At 41.7% G+C, this 16,404-nt stretch overlaps 1 protein-coding gene and 1 long non-coding RNA gene across 5 annotated transcripts in view; one reads left to right on the top strand and one right to left on the bottom strand.

Annotated features, from left to right (window-relative positions):
• Positions 1-345: 345 nt before the first annotated feature.
• EPB41L5 (erythrocyte membrane protein band 4.1 like 5) overlaps positions 346-16,404 on the bottom strand; it is a 179,183-nt gene continuing 163,124 nt past the window's right edge. For 3 of the 4 annotated variants that reach the window (XM_033231775.1, XM_033231772.1, XM_033231773.1), the window contains exons 22-25: positions 15,184-15,258; positions 12,260-12,301; positions 11,773-11,903; positions 346-4,610 (exon numbers count right to left, since the gene is read on the bottom strand). In XM_033231775.1, the coding sequence (XP_033087666.1) occupies positions 4,544-4,610; positions 11,773-11,903; positions 12,260-12,301; positions 15,184-15,258 (315 nt within the window). In that variant the 3' untranslated portion in view covers positions 346-4,543. The remainder of the gene's footprint in view (positions 4,611-11,772; positions 11,904-12,259; positions 12,302-15,183; positions 15,259-16,404) is intronic. The other variant, XM_033231774.1, reaches the window with a different exon arrangement.
• LOC117095131 overlaps positions 8,565-16,404 on the top strand; it is a 55,347-nt gene continuing 47,507 nt past the window's right edge. The window contains exons 1-2 of the long non-coding RNA XR_004441828.1: positions 8,565-8,813; positions 11,736-11,998. This is a non-coding gene — a long non-coding RNA (uncharacterized LOC117095131). The remainder of the gene's footprint in view (positions 8,814-11,735; positions 11,999-16,404) is intronic.

The raw sequence follows: 16,404 nt of genomic DNA, 5'->3' as shown, positions 1-16,404 counted from the left end.
GTGACACCTACTTCATGTGCCGTTTCAGACAGAAAACCTGAGGTATTAAGTAGTAGAGCCCAGATCCAATGCCCAAAGCTGTGTTTCTACTGTACCATGCTGCTCCTTGGAATGACCACTGTGCCTTCCAGGATATGCTGGGGATGACCAATGAGGTTTTCAACCTTTGAAAATGCCCCTCCTCTCAAATTTACACCACAAACATTGAAATCAACCTAAAAATGGTGGGGCTGTGTCTGCTCGCTTCCTCAGGTTCCTACCAACAGTGGCTCTGCTCTAACAATTCTGTTGAAGTCAGCATGTAGGAATCACAGTTCCAAGAAACAGAAACAGCGTGCAAAAACATGAATGTCTCATGAGTTTTATTTGAATGGAGTTACATCTAGAGTTCTCATTTCAGTGTACAAACAGCTCAGTGTAGTGTTTCTAATACAAGTCATATAAAACTGGAACACCCTAAATGAATAGTGCACTTGATAGAAAAATAAATTACACTTTAAATGCTACTGCAAAGTTTTACATGTATAAAAGGTAAACACAAAATAGTGAGACCCTCATAACCACCTATCATATCCAGATAAAGAGATAAAAGGGGCAAAGGGATCTGTGCTATAAAAAAAATCTCTGAAGAGGAGAAATTCTGACGAGTAACTGAATGATCATCTCAAGCCATGTGGTGACACAGGGACTCACAGATCCTGTCTCTCAGAACTGGGAAGGAACCACAGCCCTACCAATGCGTTAACACAGCCACGTTCAGCTCAGGGCAAATTTCTATAATTCACACAAATTTCCTCATCCTGACGCCTCGTATGTAGGAAGAGTTTCCAACGTTCTTCTGACCTCTGAAGAAGTACAGTGTTTAAGTTTTTGAGAGGATAAAAAGGACAAATGATACAAAAATGTGTATTCTTCAGTCCGCAGAAGACCCCAGGTTTCCAAGCAACCACATGGCCAAGGGCATGATTAATGAAAACTTGGTGGGAGCTCATAAAGACTCTCAGAGCTGAGACACCCACAACAGCACCTCGTTCAGCTGCCACCTGTGTAAATGAGGGTGCAATGTCCAGAAGTGTTGGCTGCCTCCAAGTAATACGTAACACTGCAGGCCCTATCTGAGCACCTGCCAGCCTCCGGTTCACGCAGCCACTCTACTGCTCTAGAGTTTCACGGGAGCGGTCAGCAGCTTTGTAAAGGAGACTCTGCAGGAACATGGCTGTGCTCGAGCTGCTGCTGCAGTGCTGTGCCAGCAGAGCTGAGTGGGACAGTATTGACCATCTCTGGTCCTTTACAGAACAAGACTGCTGGCTCCTCTCAATGAAAAGACAAAAACTTTGCTTCTCAAGGCTCTTAGAAAAATAGCAAGGATTTTTCTCTCTGTGACTGACAAATAATTCTGCTAGCAAGACTTCTGAAGGAATAATATACTTTTCATTTTGAGGCTTAGCTAAGAGAAGAGGTGCAAGTTTTAGCCAGAAGTGAGAAGCATAAAATAACAAGCAGTCCAGATCCAAGAACCTAAGAACAACTCAGGGCTTTCATCCTTAAATCTCCATAGGATATCTGTGATTGTACAAAGGCAAAGGCTAGAGACAAATGTTAGGAGACTATAAGAAATATTTTTAAAGTTTTTTTCTTAAAACAGTGTATAAATGTTAAGGAAATAAGCACACAAGGAACTGAATCATTCCTCTGTTCAGCAGTGTCTCCTGAAAAGCAGGACTGAAATGACCGTGGCATCCTGTGTGTCAAAAGGTGATGCTACTGACACGCCACAAATTAGGTCTCACTGATTAATTTACAAGTTCTCAGGCAAAGTCTAGAGCAGATAACTGAAACCTTCACATCTTATTTTAAATCACCCTGTCAACTCCCACTTCCCCTACGAGGGCTATGAAATGGACTGAGTTGAGGTTCCTCTCCTGTCTGCCCTCAGGGAGGCTGCCCCTTCTCCTCCCCGCCACCCCGCCATGATCTGAGGCCTGCACACAGCAAACCCTCAGGAGTGCCCCGGCTGCCCCTTCTCCTCCCTGCCACCCGCCGTGCTCTGAGGCCTGCACACAGCAAACTCTCAGGAGTGCCCCCGGCTGCCCTTCTCCAACCTCAGCCCAGTCTCACCAGCCTGCTTCTCATCCACTATCATCTCCAACCTCTCTCTTTGCCAGCATCCTTGATGGGTTCACACATGCTTCTCTCTTCTCAAGAGACAGACATCTCCTCTTCCCTACTTGCCACATTCATAGACCTCCTCAGCCCTGCCTCTCCCCACCACACTGTTCTCGGGGAAGCAGAACAGGAAGAGTGGTTACAGCAGCTCTGGGCATGGCAGCAGCAGCAGCAGCTATGACAGGAAACCAATCCCTGACAGTTATCTCATCGGCCGGGGCCAATTTAGCATCCAAGTATTAACTTCTGTGTTTACCACTTTATGTCAGGGCATGAGACAAAATTTCCTCTTAACTTGAGATTCAAGTGAATTTTAACGAAGTCCCTATCAATATTCTAACTGTCAAGAATACGGGTATCCAAAGACATAAGCTCACAGAATATGTCCAACTACCTAATTCCCAAATTGTAGGAAGTTTAAAATAAGGATGTTGTCACCTCCTGAAATGGATGAGAAACTTAGGTCTTCCAAGCCATAATGCCTCAGCTGCTCTGTGGTGGCCTAGCAGCACAACTGTAACCCTGCAGGACATCTACGGTTGCCAAGACACTGAAAATTTGATGCTCATTCCATCATGTCTTGGGTCAAGATCCTGGTTCTAGGTGTCACTTTCAGCTTTGAGAAAATATGTCCTATAATTAAGAACTGGCAAGAGCCCCACCAGTGAAACTCAGAAGCTTAGCATAATGGCTAAGGGGAGGCAGCCAGCAAGAAGTGTTGACTTTCCTTCTGCAAAAGTGTTTTGTGCAAAAGTGGGTTCCAATCACTACAGCTCCCTGGGAAACGGTGCAAGATTAAAATTCCTGAGCTTTCCAGTCAGATACCAGTGTGTGTTTGCCTGGACACATGACTATGTTATAAGGAGCCCAGGAAAGTCCAATCCATGAAGTTTTAAAGATGATAAGAGTGGATGTTTTTTATGCTAAGCAGTACAAATTAGTGCTTACTTATATACATATTGCAGGACAGAAAACTAGAACGCAAATTCCAGGAGGTATATCTTAAGATTGGTTTTCCATAACAAGGGATTAACAACTTTACCAATATGGTTTCCACATCGTCCTTCTTTCCCATGGCAACTGAGGTTTACCTTATTCATTCGCAAATTATAAAGCTAAATAGTGTTATTTCTGGGTCTTAGAATTACAGATGGACATTGCTATACTTTATTTTTCTGTTTGGAGTATATATTAACATCCAGAATTTCTTTGTACAGGCCCAAAGGGATGGGGAAGTTCTAGAGATCTCTTTTAAATGAACACAGAATTCCTAGTGCAGTGCAGGTTCTTTTCAGTATGCTGTGTATAGCTTCATACACGGTGTGCATTTAAGAAACAACACCCCTTTACCCCGTTCCTATTCCCTATTTTGGTCCTGGCGTATTTGTTTTGTTTCATTTTTTTTCTAGTTTGAAAGCTCTACATTTATTCAGCTTATACTGAAAGGAAATGAAGTCTATGTCCAAATAGGAACCAATGTGGAGTACTGCTGTTCTGCGCCTTCGAGACCTGAGACTACAGCGGCCTGCATTCCCCACTGGACTCAGGGAGGAGTGCAGGTGCCTGCGGTAAATGCCCCAGGGTCTCTTGAACAGTAACCCGCCCCACTGAAAAGTTACAGGATACGTGTGCAGTGCCTGTGAGTGCTTCCTGTGGAAAGGCAGGCTGAAAAAAATGACAGGATTTTGTTTGATTTCTCTGTTGTTCTTCTCAGGGTTTATCTTAATGGAAACTTGAAATATTAAGACAGCCAGTACAATAAGAAATCAAAAGAATGGGAGACATTTAAAAACTCTCTATATTCTAAACTTCTCTTTAGTATTGTAATAATTGTAAAAAAAAAAAAAAAAAAAAAAAGTTGGCCCTAAGTCTGCCTTTATAGTGTCTACATTAATTTCCCAAATTCTCGATTTCTAGTAAGTCAAGGAAAAGTGCAATTTCTCTAACAGGCAGCCAGATCAAGGATGCTCACCCTGACATTAGATGGAAATCGCTTTCAAAAGGCTGTTGACTACCAGAAACAGCCTTGTTATGAAGTTGTTATGAACAAATAGAACCGCTAGGTGGAGCCAAGAGTTTGAAGGAAACCCCAGAAAAAGACATTCCCCTGTTTCGGGAATTTTTAACATTTATAAAAGTATAGAAAGTTAAAGACCAAACACACTCGTTTGGGCAGCTATGTAGTGTGATTAAACCTTTCCAGTTGGACGGAAAATACAGCTGTCTTTTTTACAGAGTTGAAGTCAAATCTACATGGAGCTTTTTTTTTTTTTTTTACCTACAAGTAATGGACAAGCTCCTGAATCCAACATATTCTAGCTGAAATGGATCCCAGGACGGAATGCTGGAGAGAACTGCGTATTCCAGTTACAGGCCCTTAGAGCTCAGTGGTCAGTAAACACTTCTGCTTCAGGACAGCTTCTTCTGCTACAGTGGGAGCAGAGCTGAAAGGAAGAGAGAATGGGTTACTCAGGGAACCCCTGGGGTTTGGGGGAGGACATTCATGTCTCCATTAGTGCCATATAAAGCATTTTGAGGGTACAGCAGATTGCAGACCGAAGTCAATATGTAGTAACACCTAACCTGGCAATGCGATATTCTATAGAAGGCAAATTTCTGGATAAACACTGCTTATTTCATTTTGAAATAAAATATAAAGATAGCACGATTTTTCCCCTTCTTAACAAATATGCCAAACACACTTAACCATTTCTTAATGAGTCAGGGTTAGTATGAGTAACAAGAACAGTGCTGTGCTGAGCACAAGGGCAACACACTCAGGAGATAGCAAGGGAAGCAGGCTGTTCTCTGCTGCTGCTGCTGCTTCTGTTTTTTTTTTTTTTTTTTTTTTTTGTGAGACAGGGTCTTGCTCTGTCGCCCAGGCTAGAGAGTGCAGTGGCATGATCACGGCTCACTGCAGCCTCAACATGCCAAGCTCAAATGACCCTTCCACCTCAGCCTCCCAAAAGTAGAAGTAGCTGGGACTACAGGCCTGTGCCACCACGCCCGGCTAATTTTTGTTATTTTTTTGTAGAGATGGGGTTTCACCATGTTGCCCAGGCTGGTCTCAAAACTCCTGGGCTAAAGCCATCTGCCCTCCTCAGCCTCCCAAAGTGCCACGATTACAGGCATGAGCCACTGCACCCAGCCCTGTGTTTCTTTACATATTCCTAGATGGCTGTGTCTGTGTTCCTGCACCAGTTAATCTATTTTGTTAGAGCCGTGTGAAAAATAAAAAGACATGGGCTCTGCATGAAGACTCATGAGTTTCTGCTATCAGTGAGCTGCATGAGTTTAAATGCAAGGACGTAACGACATCTAATTTGGTTTCATAAAAACGTAAAACATGCTGGGTCCTAAGGAGGCTCACACCCCCAATCCCAGCACTTAGGGAGGCGGGAGAATCGACTGAGACCAGGAGTTTGGGACCAGTCTGGGCAACAAAGTGAGACGACGTCTTTACAAATATATATATATGTAATTAGCCAGGTGCGGGTAGTATATGCCTGTAGTCCCAGCTACTTAGGAAGCTGAGGCAGGAGGATTGTTTCAGCCCAGGAATTGGAGGTTGCAGTCAGCTATGATCATGACACTGTACTCCAGCCCAGGTGATGGAGAGACATACTGCCTCTAAAAATGTTTAAAACGTAAAATGATGTCAAAGTACATAATACAAAGCACATAATTTAAAATGCTGAAAGTGGTAACAAGATTTATAAATGAAACTCAGTCACCCGTACCATTCTATTCCTACTTCAAGGGACATCAACTGGTTCTTTTCCTGGTATTTTCCTTCACTTTTCTGTGTCCCTGTTTCTCAAAGTGTGGTCTCTAGAATTTGCGAGAAATGCAAATTCTTAGACCCCACCTCAGATATACTGAATCAGACTATGAGGGTGGGGCCCAGCAGCCAATGTTTAAACAAACCTGCCTCCAGAGATTCTGCCTCACAACCCCCAAAGTTCTAACTGTTCTGGGTGATGTGTTGACACAATGACTTCCTCCTGTGGACTTTGAAGGCTTACCCTTCTTCCACCCTCTTCCCCAGTCCCACAATCCTGCCTCCTTATCTTTTCAGCACAGCTATATGACCAATTTCGATCATGTTAACATTCAGTGTTTGTTGTAATTATGTAAATATTTTCACAACTATCAGTATATTTCATGTTTTATACAACTTTTATTTTCCCTGGACTGAATAACTGCCTCTTTTTGTTGTTGTTGTGATGGCTTAGTGGGTATTTGTTGTGGTTGTTGTTTTTTTGAGAAGCGAGGTCTCAACGTGTTACCCAGGCTGGTCTTGAACGCCTGGTCTTAAGCGAGCTCCTTGACTCAGCCTCAGTACTTCTCAGTTTTCTATACAAATCTCTCATCTATCCGTAACCTCTCAGGTAAACCATGGACCTCTGCTCAGTACATTCAGACATATAATTTTTTTAAAAAACTGGAGCGTGGGGAACCTGTGTTTTTCTTGGCAAAATCCTTTCTGCAACTCTCTATCTTCCTTTCTGAATCTGGACAGGATCCTTTCTAGACTCACTGGGCAGTTACCATCTTGGAACTTCCCTTCACCTTTCTCTGGGTAAATCCCTGCACCTCTCTACTGCTTCCTGGGTCCCATGACTTCTTTTTTGGATAAAAAAGAGGAACATATCTTCCAGTTTAGATGGAACACATCTTCCAGTAGCTTCCTGAGGAAGGCTACATGGAAAGTATGTATTTTAGGAAAACTGTATGTCTAAAAATGTATTCTAATCTCACACTTCACTGATAGTTTGGGAAAACTCTAGGTGAGAAATTATTGCCCTCCAGAATTCAGAAAGCACACGACTCCATTATCTCCAGCTGTCAGTAAAGTCTGCTGCCATTCTGATGACCAATCCTTTGTACGTACTCTGTTTTTCCCCTTTGCTGGAGATTTACATCCTCTCTTCACTTTGACCTCCTAAAGATTCATGATGCTCCTTGGTGTAGTCTATTTTCATTCTGTGTTGGGTACTCAGTAGACCCCTTTAATCTAGAAACTCAAGTCCTCTGTTCTGAGAACGCCTGACTCCTTTCTTTGACAATTTCCTCCTTCCACTGACTGTTCTTTCTAGATCTTCTATGATTCATATATTGGACTTCCTAGGCCAATCCTCCAATCTTCTTTTCTCTCCCAATTTTCATCTTTCTATTCTATACTTTTTGGGAGATTGTCTCAATTTTATCTTTTATACACTCTCTGGATTTCATTTTTAATATAGTTAATAATTTCTAAAAGTGCTTCCTTGTTTTCTTTTTTTTTAGTTTCCTGTTATTGTTGCATGGATACAGTATCTTCTCTCTAAATTTAGATACTATCATTTTGTTACCTTTTCTTTTGTTATTTACATTGCCTTTTTTTTTCCTACTTCTATTTGTCAAAATTCACATTGCCTTTATTTCCTTCTTTTTCACTTTACCTGTTCTGGTCTTTCCTCATATATCTGACAATCGTTAGCTCTCTTTGTATTTAAAAGAAAAGCTCTGGAATGTCTCTGGGACCTGTGTATATATGGGCAAAACTCATCAACGAATGGGCTCCCTGGTGATTATTTGGCAGATTCCTGGCAATTTCATCAGAGGATCCACAAATGTATGTGCAGGCCTTTTTCTCTTTGGTTGGTTGGTTTCTCCAGAGAATAAGCCTCTTACTTTTTCAACTCAGACATTTATACTTAGCTAACACCATTCAGGAAATTGAGAAAAGAAGGAACGTTGGAAATTTCACTCTTCAGTGTGTGGACTTTGAGTTAGTCTTCCCGTGTTCAGTCTGGAGCCTTACTCCAAATGGAAATTCCCAGATCCAGAGCCTCTCTGGCCTGGCTCCTCCCGAGGGAAAACTTCAGAATTATGCTAAAATGAGCAAGGGTGCTGGGATGGCAGATGGGTGAAATGGGCATAAATACTTTCAACCAATCCCCATATTCTCAGCCCCACCTTGTATCCCATCTTCACAAATATCTGGTACCTAGAATTTCGCTGCCTTTTCAGGGTTCTGCAATGTGAACTGACTTGCTTTTTATTTTCTGTTTCTACTCCCTCCCCTATTCAGGCTTAGATTTTAGTTTACTCCACTCTGCTAAACTGGTTACCACTTATCATTTAGCTGCTTCCCAAAACTTGTTGAGATCTCTTAATTGCTGATGTCTCCTCTCCTGTTCTTTATCCTAATGATTTATTTGATGCCTTTGAAACACAGTATCACACAGAAAACACTGCGAAGTAAATCTAAATCTGTGGAGACGGGACCCAGTCATCATTTTTAGAAATTACTATGACATCCGTACATTAAAGCACATAAGGCATGAGTCTACAGCTTGAACAACTTTTTGCAAATTGAATACACCTTTGTAATCAGCATGTAGAATATGAAACAGAACACTACTAGCACTCCCAAAGCTTCTTTTGGGCTCTCTTTTATTCATCAGCACATCAAGGGTAACCATTATAGAGTTGTGCTTCTGTTTGAACTTGATTTTGTTTATCCTTATTACAGTGCAGAAACTGCAAGATGAACCCCAAAGATCTCCATCTCCAGCCATTCACACTCCTATGTAATCTCTAGCCCCTGGGTGTGGAAAGGACTTGTGACTTGCTTTAACCAACAACAGAATACAGCAAAGGTAAAAGGATGTCATTTCTGTGATTAGACTATACGAGATTGTGATTTCTGTCTTGCTAGCAGACTCTACTGCTTTCTCAGTTTGCATGCTGGAATAAAGTAAGCAACTACTTTAGAGAGGCCCACGTAGTAAGGACTGAGGGCAGCTTCTTGCCAATCACCAGCTAGGAACTGAGTTCCTTAGTCTAACAGGTCTTCAGATCCTGAATCCTGCCAAGAGCCCTGGCTGGTGCCCCTTCTTCCATTGAGCCTTCAGATGAAAACCTGGCCTTCACCAATATTTGACTGTAGCCTGTGAGAGACCCTGAAGCAGAGAACCCAGCTCAGCCACATCCAGATTCCTGAGCCACAGAAAATGAGATTATAGTGTGTATTGTTGGAAGCTGCTAAGTTTGTGGTAAGTTGTTGCACAGAAGTAGAGAATTAACACAATTATGTTTATGTGATTCATCTACACTGCTATATTTTAGTTGTAGTTATTAATTTTCACTGTTCTAATATTTAGTCAACTGCTAATGTGCATTTGGAAGGTTTTCAGTTTGGACTATTATGAATATAGGTGCTATAAAAATTCCTGTACATGTCTTTTGATGGACGTATATTCATATTTCCATTGGGTATGTACATAAAAGTAGAATCACTGAATCACTGGGTATGTTCAGCTTTAGTAGATATTGCCAAACCTATTTCCAATGTGATGACTCCAGTTTACAGAGTTTCAGTTGCCCCATATCTTCACCAACACTTGGTACTATGTATCTTTCATTTTAGCCATTCTAGTGAAAATGTAGCACTGTCACATGGTAGTTTGAATTTACATTCCCCAAGACTAATCAAGTTGCATACTGTCTACAATGCTTACCGGCCATTTGGATATCGGTTTGTGAACTGCCTATTCAAGTTTTTTGCCCATTTTTCTATTATGCTATCTTTAGCTTACTTATTTGGAAGAGCTCTTTATAAATTCTAGATATGAGTGGGTCCTTTGCCACACAAAGTTAAGACTGGGGTTGAGGAGGAAGGAGAATGGAAGGGGTGAGAGAGGGAGACAGAGACAGAAGGAGGGATGGAGAACAAACGTTTTCTCCTATTCTGTGGCTTCCCCTTCCATAGTATCTTGAAATCATCTTTTGATGAACAAAATTTCTTGATGTAGGCCGGGCGCGGTGGCTCAAGCCTGTAGTCCCAGCACTTTGGGAGGCCGAGACGGGCGGATCACGAGGTCAGGAGATCGAGACCATCCTGGCTAACACGGCGAAACCCCGTCTCTACTAAAAAATACAAAAAAAACTAGCCGGGCGTGGTGGCGGGCGCCTGTAGTCCCAGCTACTCGGAGGCTGAGGCAGGAGAATGGCGTAAACCCGGGAGGCGGAGCTTGCAGTGAGCTGAGATCCGGCCACTGCACTCCAGCCTGGGCCACGGAGCGAGACTGTCTCAAAAAAAAAAAAAAAAAAAGAAATTTCTTGATGTAATCCAAGTGATTTTATTCCTGTAAGACTGAAGCTCCTTGTGAGCTGTTTAAAAAAATCTTTGCCTATTCTAAGGTCAGAAGTAAGTTCACTCATATTTTCTTCTATAAGTTTATTATCTGATGTTTCATATTTAGATCTGCAATCCATCCAGAATAGATTTTTGCGAATGGTATGGAGTTGGGTCAAGATTGTTTTTTTCCCACAGGGACAACTAATCTGTCCGGCTGATTTACTAAAAGACCATTCTTTCCTCACAGCATTGCACCATCACTTTTTTCATAAACCAGAAAACTGTATTACACATGAGTTTGTTTCTAGACTCTATTCTGTTCCACTGATCTGTAATTTTTAGCTCTTTAAGCCCTTTATTACTCCTTTCCATGAGTTTTAGGAAGAAACAGAGATAAGCTCTGCTTTCATCTGCAATTTTTAATTTGAAAGTCCTTAAGAGCTCACATTTTATTGTGTAAATTCAATTACAAAGCATGACCATCAGGTTCTCTGTATGCAGCTCTATTTTTACAGTGATAATTAGTAGGCATACAAATGCTTAGAAAAATAATCCATTACATTTGTATAAAGTGCTCTCTTACTAGATGTAAGCTTCCCAAATGCAGGTCTCTCATCTGTCTTGTTCACTGTTATCTTCAGTGTCAGATATCAGTCAATGCCTGGTCCATCATGGACATTCAATAAGTGTTTGCTGAGTGAGTAATATGCTACTTTAAACACTGTGAGAACAATTTTTAAATTAAACTGAATATCTTTCAAGTTAATAATCTCTAATAATTCCCCCCACCTTTCTCTAATTAGGAAAGCATGTATTTCAGCCGACCCACATTTTCAAGAGGATATGTGAAATGGGGGATATAATCAGAAAAAAAGGTCTGAGGTAGAATTGAAGGCAATTCTAAATCTTTTGTAAAACAGGTGCAGTTATGGTTCTAGCAATCAAAAGTTGAAGAACCAGATGCTGAACGAAAAGCTCTAGTTTTTGAGTCTAGTTTCTGTTTGTAGCAAGCAATGCGTTGAAATGAGCTCACAATATGTGTCGGTAAAGGCATCTCAGGGCTCTCACCCTGGGAGTAGCCTCCCTTACCCATTGGTACTGTACCTCTTCCCCTGTGCCGACAGGCACCATCATTCATCACTATTACAGTAGGCATGAGCATAAGAGTAAAGCATCAAAGGAAACAATACAAATTGATTTTAAAACAAATATTAAAATTTAAAAATAAGCCTGTTAATATCTTCAGCAAAGACTTGATAAAGAAATGCTAATACAATCTACTTCATAATTTTGTAGAAAATTGCTACTGACAAGAAAAAGCCACTACACTAAGTAACAAACAGAAAAAAGATTTATCCAATTTCAATACAGTTCAGTTAGGGAAGAATCAACATTGCTGCTTTAGAGATAATAAGTTGTATTATTTTTTTCCTCCTAATAGATGCCTAAGAACTGCAATTGAGAAATAATTTTCTCACCTGGTCACAGCATCTACCAAGAATGGCGCTGGGGGAGAGATCAGTGAGAGTCCATCTTTATTACCATGTCCCTCCTTCCCTGCCAAAAGCATTTCACATCCTGCAAGTCCATTAGACATGGCACCACTCTGCTGTGGGAGATACAGACACATCTAAATACAAAAGTAATAATACCTGCCTGGTCAGCACTTCAGCTCCAAATCAAGCTTCACTCATGAATATGAGAGTGAGTAAGATAGTTTTGATAATTATGACTGTTTTGTTTTGTTAACTATTCTTCATCTCAGACTTTCACTTTTGTTTCTGCCAGCATCCTGACAAACACAACCAGAAAGGGTAACCCACTAGCTTGAAGCCATTAAGTTCAGTTAACAAGGCTTTGATAACAACCCTCACATTTTTAAGGAAAAACAAAGAACCTAGTAATCCTTTAGGCCGTACCCTGAGAGGGTAGCCAGAAGAAAAATCACAAATAACATGAACTTACCGGAACAATCCACCGGGGTGTAATCATGGATGTGGAAGACACCTAAAATAATTTTATGTATTTACTTTTTGGAAAGACTGACTTATTTTCATACTTATAATACTTACATCTATTACGAAATCCATTCTAGGAGGGCAATTCTTAATGGTGTTCCTTGAGCTGACGTGGACTTCTAAATCCAAGACCCTTTTCTATTATACAACACAGATGCTATCCGTCACCACTTAAGAAAGTGTCATAATTTTGAGAATCTCTCTTTTTTTTTTTTTTTTTTTGAGACGGAGTCTCGCTCTGTTGCCCCGGCTGGAGTGCAGTGGCGTGATCTCAGCTCACTGCAAGCTCCGCCTCCCGGGTTTACGCCATTCTCCTGCCTCAGCCTCCCAAGTAGCTGGGACTACAGGCGCCCGCCACCTCGCCCGGCTAGTTTTTTGTATTTTTTAGTAGAGACGGGGTTTCGCCGTGTTAGCCAGGATGGTCTCAATCTCCTGACCTCGTGATCCGCCCGTCTCAGCCTCCCAAAGTGCTGGGATTACAGGCTTGAGCCACCGTGCCCGGCCGAGAATCTCTTATCTAAAAATTTACCATTCAAGCATCTATTACTACTTTTAGTTCACTTAATAGGACTGCCCCTACCCCACACCCAGTATTCAGTTTAACATTTTATTCTCTGAAATTTCAGTTAATTACAAATAATGATAGCCTTCTTGGTTGCAGCCTGAACAATGGATTGTGACTAATCCAAATAAACAGCACAAAGAAAGTACACAGAAAAAATAATCTGTTTAGATAGAGATCACTCTCTAATTATCATGTATGCATGAAGAAAGCAGCAATAAAAACACCCATATTGCTCCTGGTTCACAAGGCCTTTGATATATTATTTTTAAATGTCTAGCTTTCTATTACAGATCTTCTATGTGTAGAATTATAAACTAATGAAACGCACCCATTTTACTAGTAATTTAGACTAGTCCTTGCATTGGTGGCCTTAGATACTCCTAAGAAAAAACTAATGTAAGTCCAGGTATTAATAAATTAGATAACCACCAAAAGAATAAAAACACAGGCTGGGCGTAGTGGCGCACGCCTGTAATCCCAGCATATTGAGAGGGCGAGGCAGACAGATCATGAGGTCAAGAGATCAAGACCATCCAGGCCAACATGATGAAACCCTGTCTCTACTAAAAATACAAAAATTAGCTGGGCGTGGTGGCATGCGCCTGTAGCCCCAGCTACTCGCGAGGCTGAGGCAGGAGAATCGCTTGGAGGCAGTGATTGCAGCGAGCTGAGATCACGCCACTGCACTCCAGCCTGGCGAAAAAGTGAGACTCCATCTCAAAAAAAAAAAAAAAAAACACAAAAACAAAACCCAACCCACAAAGTATGACTTTCCTACCAATATTTTTTTAGATGCATGTTAACAGCAGGAAATAAGAGAAAAAAATATAAGTAGTAAACAAAAAATAGTTTGACAGACTTTTCCAGACTTGCAGTTAATTCTTATCCTTTGGTAAAGTCTTTGTTTATTAATCTATGCTGGTCATTCCCAAAAGAGTGGTTCCCAGACCACATGTGCATCACCTGGGAACATGTTAGAAACACAACTTTTCAGACCCCACCCAAGATATACCAAAATTAGAAACTTGGAGGTGGGGCCCAGCAATCTTGTGTGTTAACATCTCCTCCAAGTGATTCTGATATACACAAAAATTTGAGAATTAATGATGTAAGCAAACATTCAGTACCACAGAAAGTATCATCTGTATTTCCAAACCTTCAGGATGGCATCTAACCGCTACAGCAATTCTTGTCATATCACTCATAAGGTACAAAGTTAGTCATTTCTTTTTTTTTTTTTTTTTGAGACAGAGTCTCACTGTGTCACCCAGGCTGGAGTGCAGTGGTGCTATCTTGGCTCACTGCAAGCTCCGTCTCCCAGGTTCCAGCAATTCTCCTGCCGCAGCCTGCCGAGTAGCTGGGGTTACAGGTGTGCACCAACACGCCCGGCTAATTTTTGTATTTTCAGTAGAGACAGGGTTTCACCATGTTGGCCAGGCTGGTCTTGAACTCCTGACCTCAAGTGATCCGCCTGCCTTGGCCTCCCAAAGTGCTGGGATTACAGGCGTGAGCCACTGCATCCAGCAAAATTAGTTATTTCTATCTCTCTCATCCCTGGAGGGAAGAAACTGTTTCAGTTGGCCCTCTATATCCATGAGTTCTGCATCTGTGGATTCAACTAACTGTGAACTGAAAATATTTGGAGGGGAAAAAAAGGATGGTTGTGTCTGTACTGAACATGTGCAGACTTTTTTTCTTGTCATTATTTCCTAAACAATACCATATAACAACTGTTTACCAGCATTTACACTGCATTAGATATTAGAGGTAAGCTAGAGATGATTTAAAATATCCTAGAGGATATGTGTAGGTTATATGCAAACACTACACCATTTTATATGAGATTTAAGCATGCGTGGATTTTGGTATCCAAGGGGAGTCCTGGAACCAATCCCTCACAGGTACTGAAGGACAATTATACTTAATAGAGTATCTTCCAGACTGTAATAATGATTGATATGTTCAATGCCATTCTTATGCTCTCATCTTTCTGTAAAACTTTTGTTAAAATTAAATATATCCTTATTGTCTTAAGAAGCTGTTTTATCCCCATGTTTTCTCTCATGTTATTTACTATGATGTTGAATTATAAAAGGCGTATAGAGACGTGATTTCTATACAGTGATACACAAATTCAAAGTGGTAAAATTTTAGGACAGAGAGGCAATGCTAAGTGGTTACTAAAACATAAACTCTTATCAAATGAAAAGTTTATGAATTATTAAAAAGGGAAAAACTGGAATGTAGCAGGAACATTTTCCGAAACAGAAATTTCTTTCCATCATACTGTTTTAAAGCAGATTTACCTGAGGTGCAACTGTGTGATCAATCAGATTCTCGGTTAGAGATGCAAGCAAAGCATCCAATTCATCTGTAGCCTCCTATGGAAGACAGGAATCTAGAGTTGTTAAATGACCCCTTTATCATCAGACGTTAAGTTTTTTCCATATCCTCTCAATTTATAATTCTGACGCAGGCCTGATGAGTGTTCATCCTTTAAACACACAGGGACACTCATGAATCATGGTTGTTAATGACTCCACTTCCGCGTGGAGGGAAACCTGTACTGCAGTCAGGACGTGAAAAAGCTAAAATGCTATGTAAATTTTCACACAGCTGTTCTCCTTTGGTAAGACAAAACTTGGGGAGGGTTATGACTATTCTGGCTCTTCACTTTTTAATTACAAAAAACTTTTTCTGGCTGGATGCGGTCGCTCACACCTGTAATCCTGGTGCTCTGAGAGGCCAAGGCAGGAGGAGATCTCTTGAGCCCAGGAGTTCGAGACCAGCCTGGGTAATATAGTGAGACCTCATCTTCACAAAAACTGAGCAAAACTAGCTGGGCACAGTGGCACCCAGCTGTAGTCCCAGCTACTCAGGAGGCTGAGGTGGGAAGATCACTTGAGCCCGAGAGGTAGAGGCTGCAGTGAGCCAAGATTACACCACTGCACTCCAGCCTTGGTGACAGAGTGAGATTCTGCCTCAAAATGAATTTTTAAAAAGTAAGGCCAGGTGCGGTGGCTCAAGCCTGTAATCCCAGCACTTTGGGAGGCCGAGACGGGCAGATTACGAGGTCAGGAGATCAAGACCATCCTGGCTAACACGGTGAAACCCCGTCTCTACTAAAAAATACAAAAAACTAGCCGGGTGAGGTGGCGGGCACCTGTAGTCCCAGCTACTGGGGGGCTGAGGCAGGAGAATGGCGTAAACCCGGGAGGCGGAGCTTGCAGTGAGCTGAGATCCGGCCACTGCACTCCAGCCGGGGCGACAGAGCGAGACTCCGTCTCAAAAAAAAAAAAAAAAAAAAAGCTAAATACAGCCAGATGTGGTGGCTCACGCCTGTAATCCCAGCACTTTGGGAGGTGAGGTGGGTGGATAGTGAGGAAAGGAGATCTAGACCATCCTGGCTAACACAGTGAAACTCTGTCTCTACTAAAAACACAAAATATTGGCCAGGCCTGGTGGCGGGCGCCTGTAGTCCCAGCTACTCAGGAGGTTGAGGTAGGAGAATGGTGTGAACCTAGGAG

Source organism: Trachypithecus francoisi, unplaced genomic scaffold (genome assembly GCF_009764315.1).
Source record: "Trachypithecus francoisi isolate TF-2019V2 unplaced genomic scaffold, Tfra_2.0 Lachesis_group13, whole genome shotgun sequence".
In the NCBI taxonomy this organism is placed as follows: Eukaryota; Metazoa; Chordata; class Mammalia; order Primates; family Cercopithecidae; genus Trachypithecus; species Trachypithecus francoisi.
Note: the sequence above shows the minus strand (reverse complement) of the source record. Positions and strands in the feature narration are given on the sequence as shown.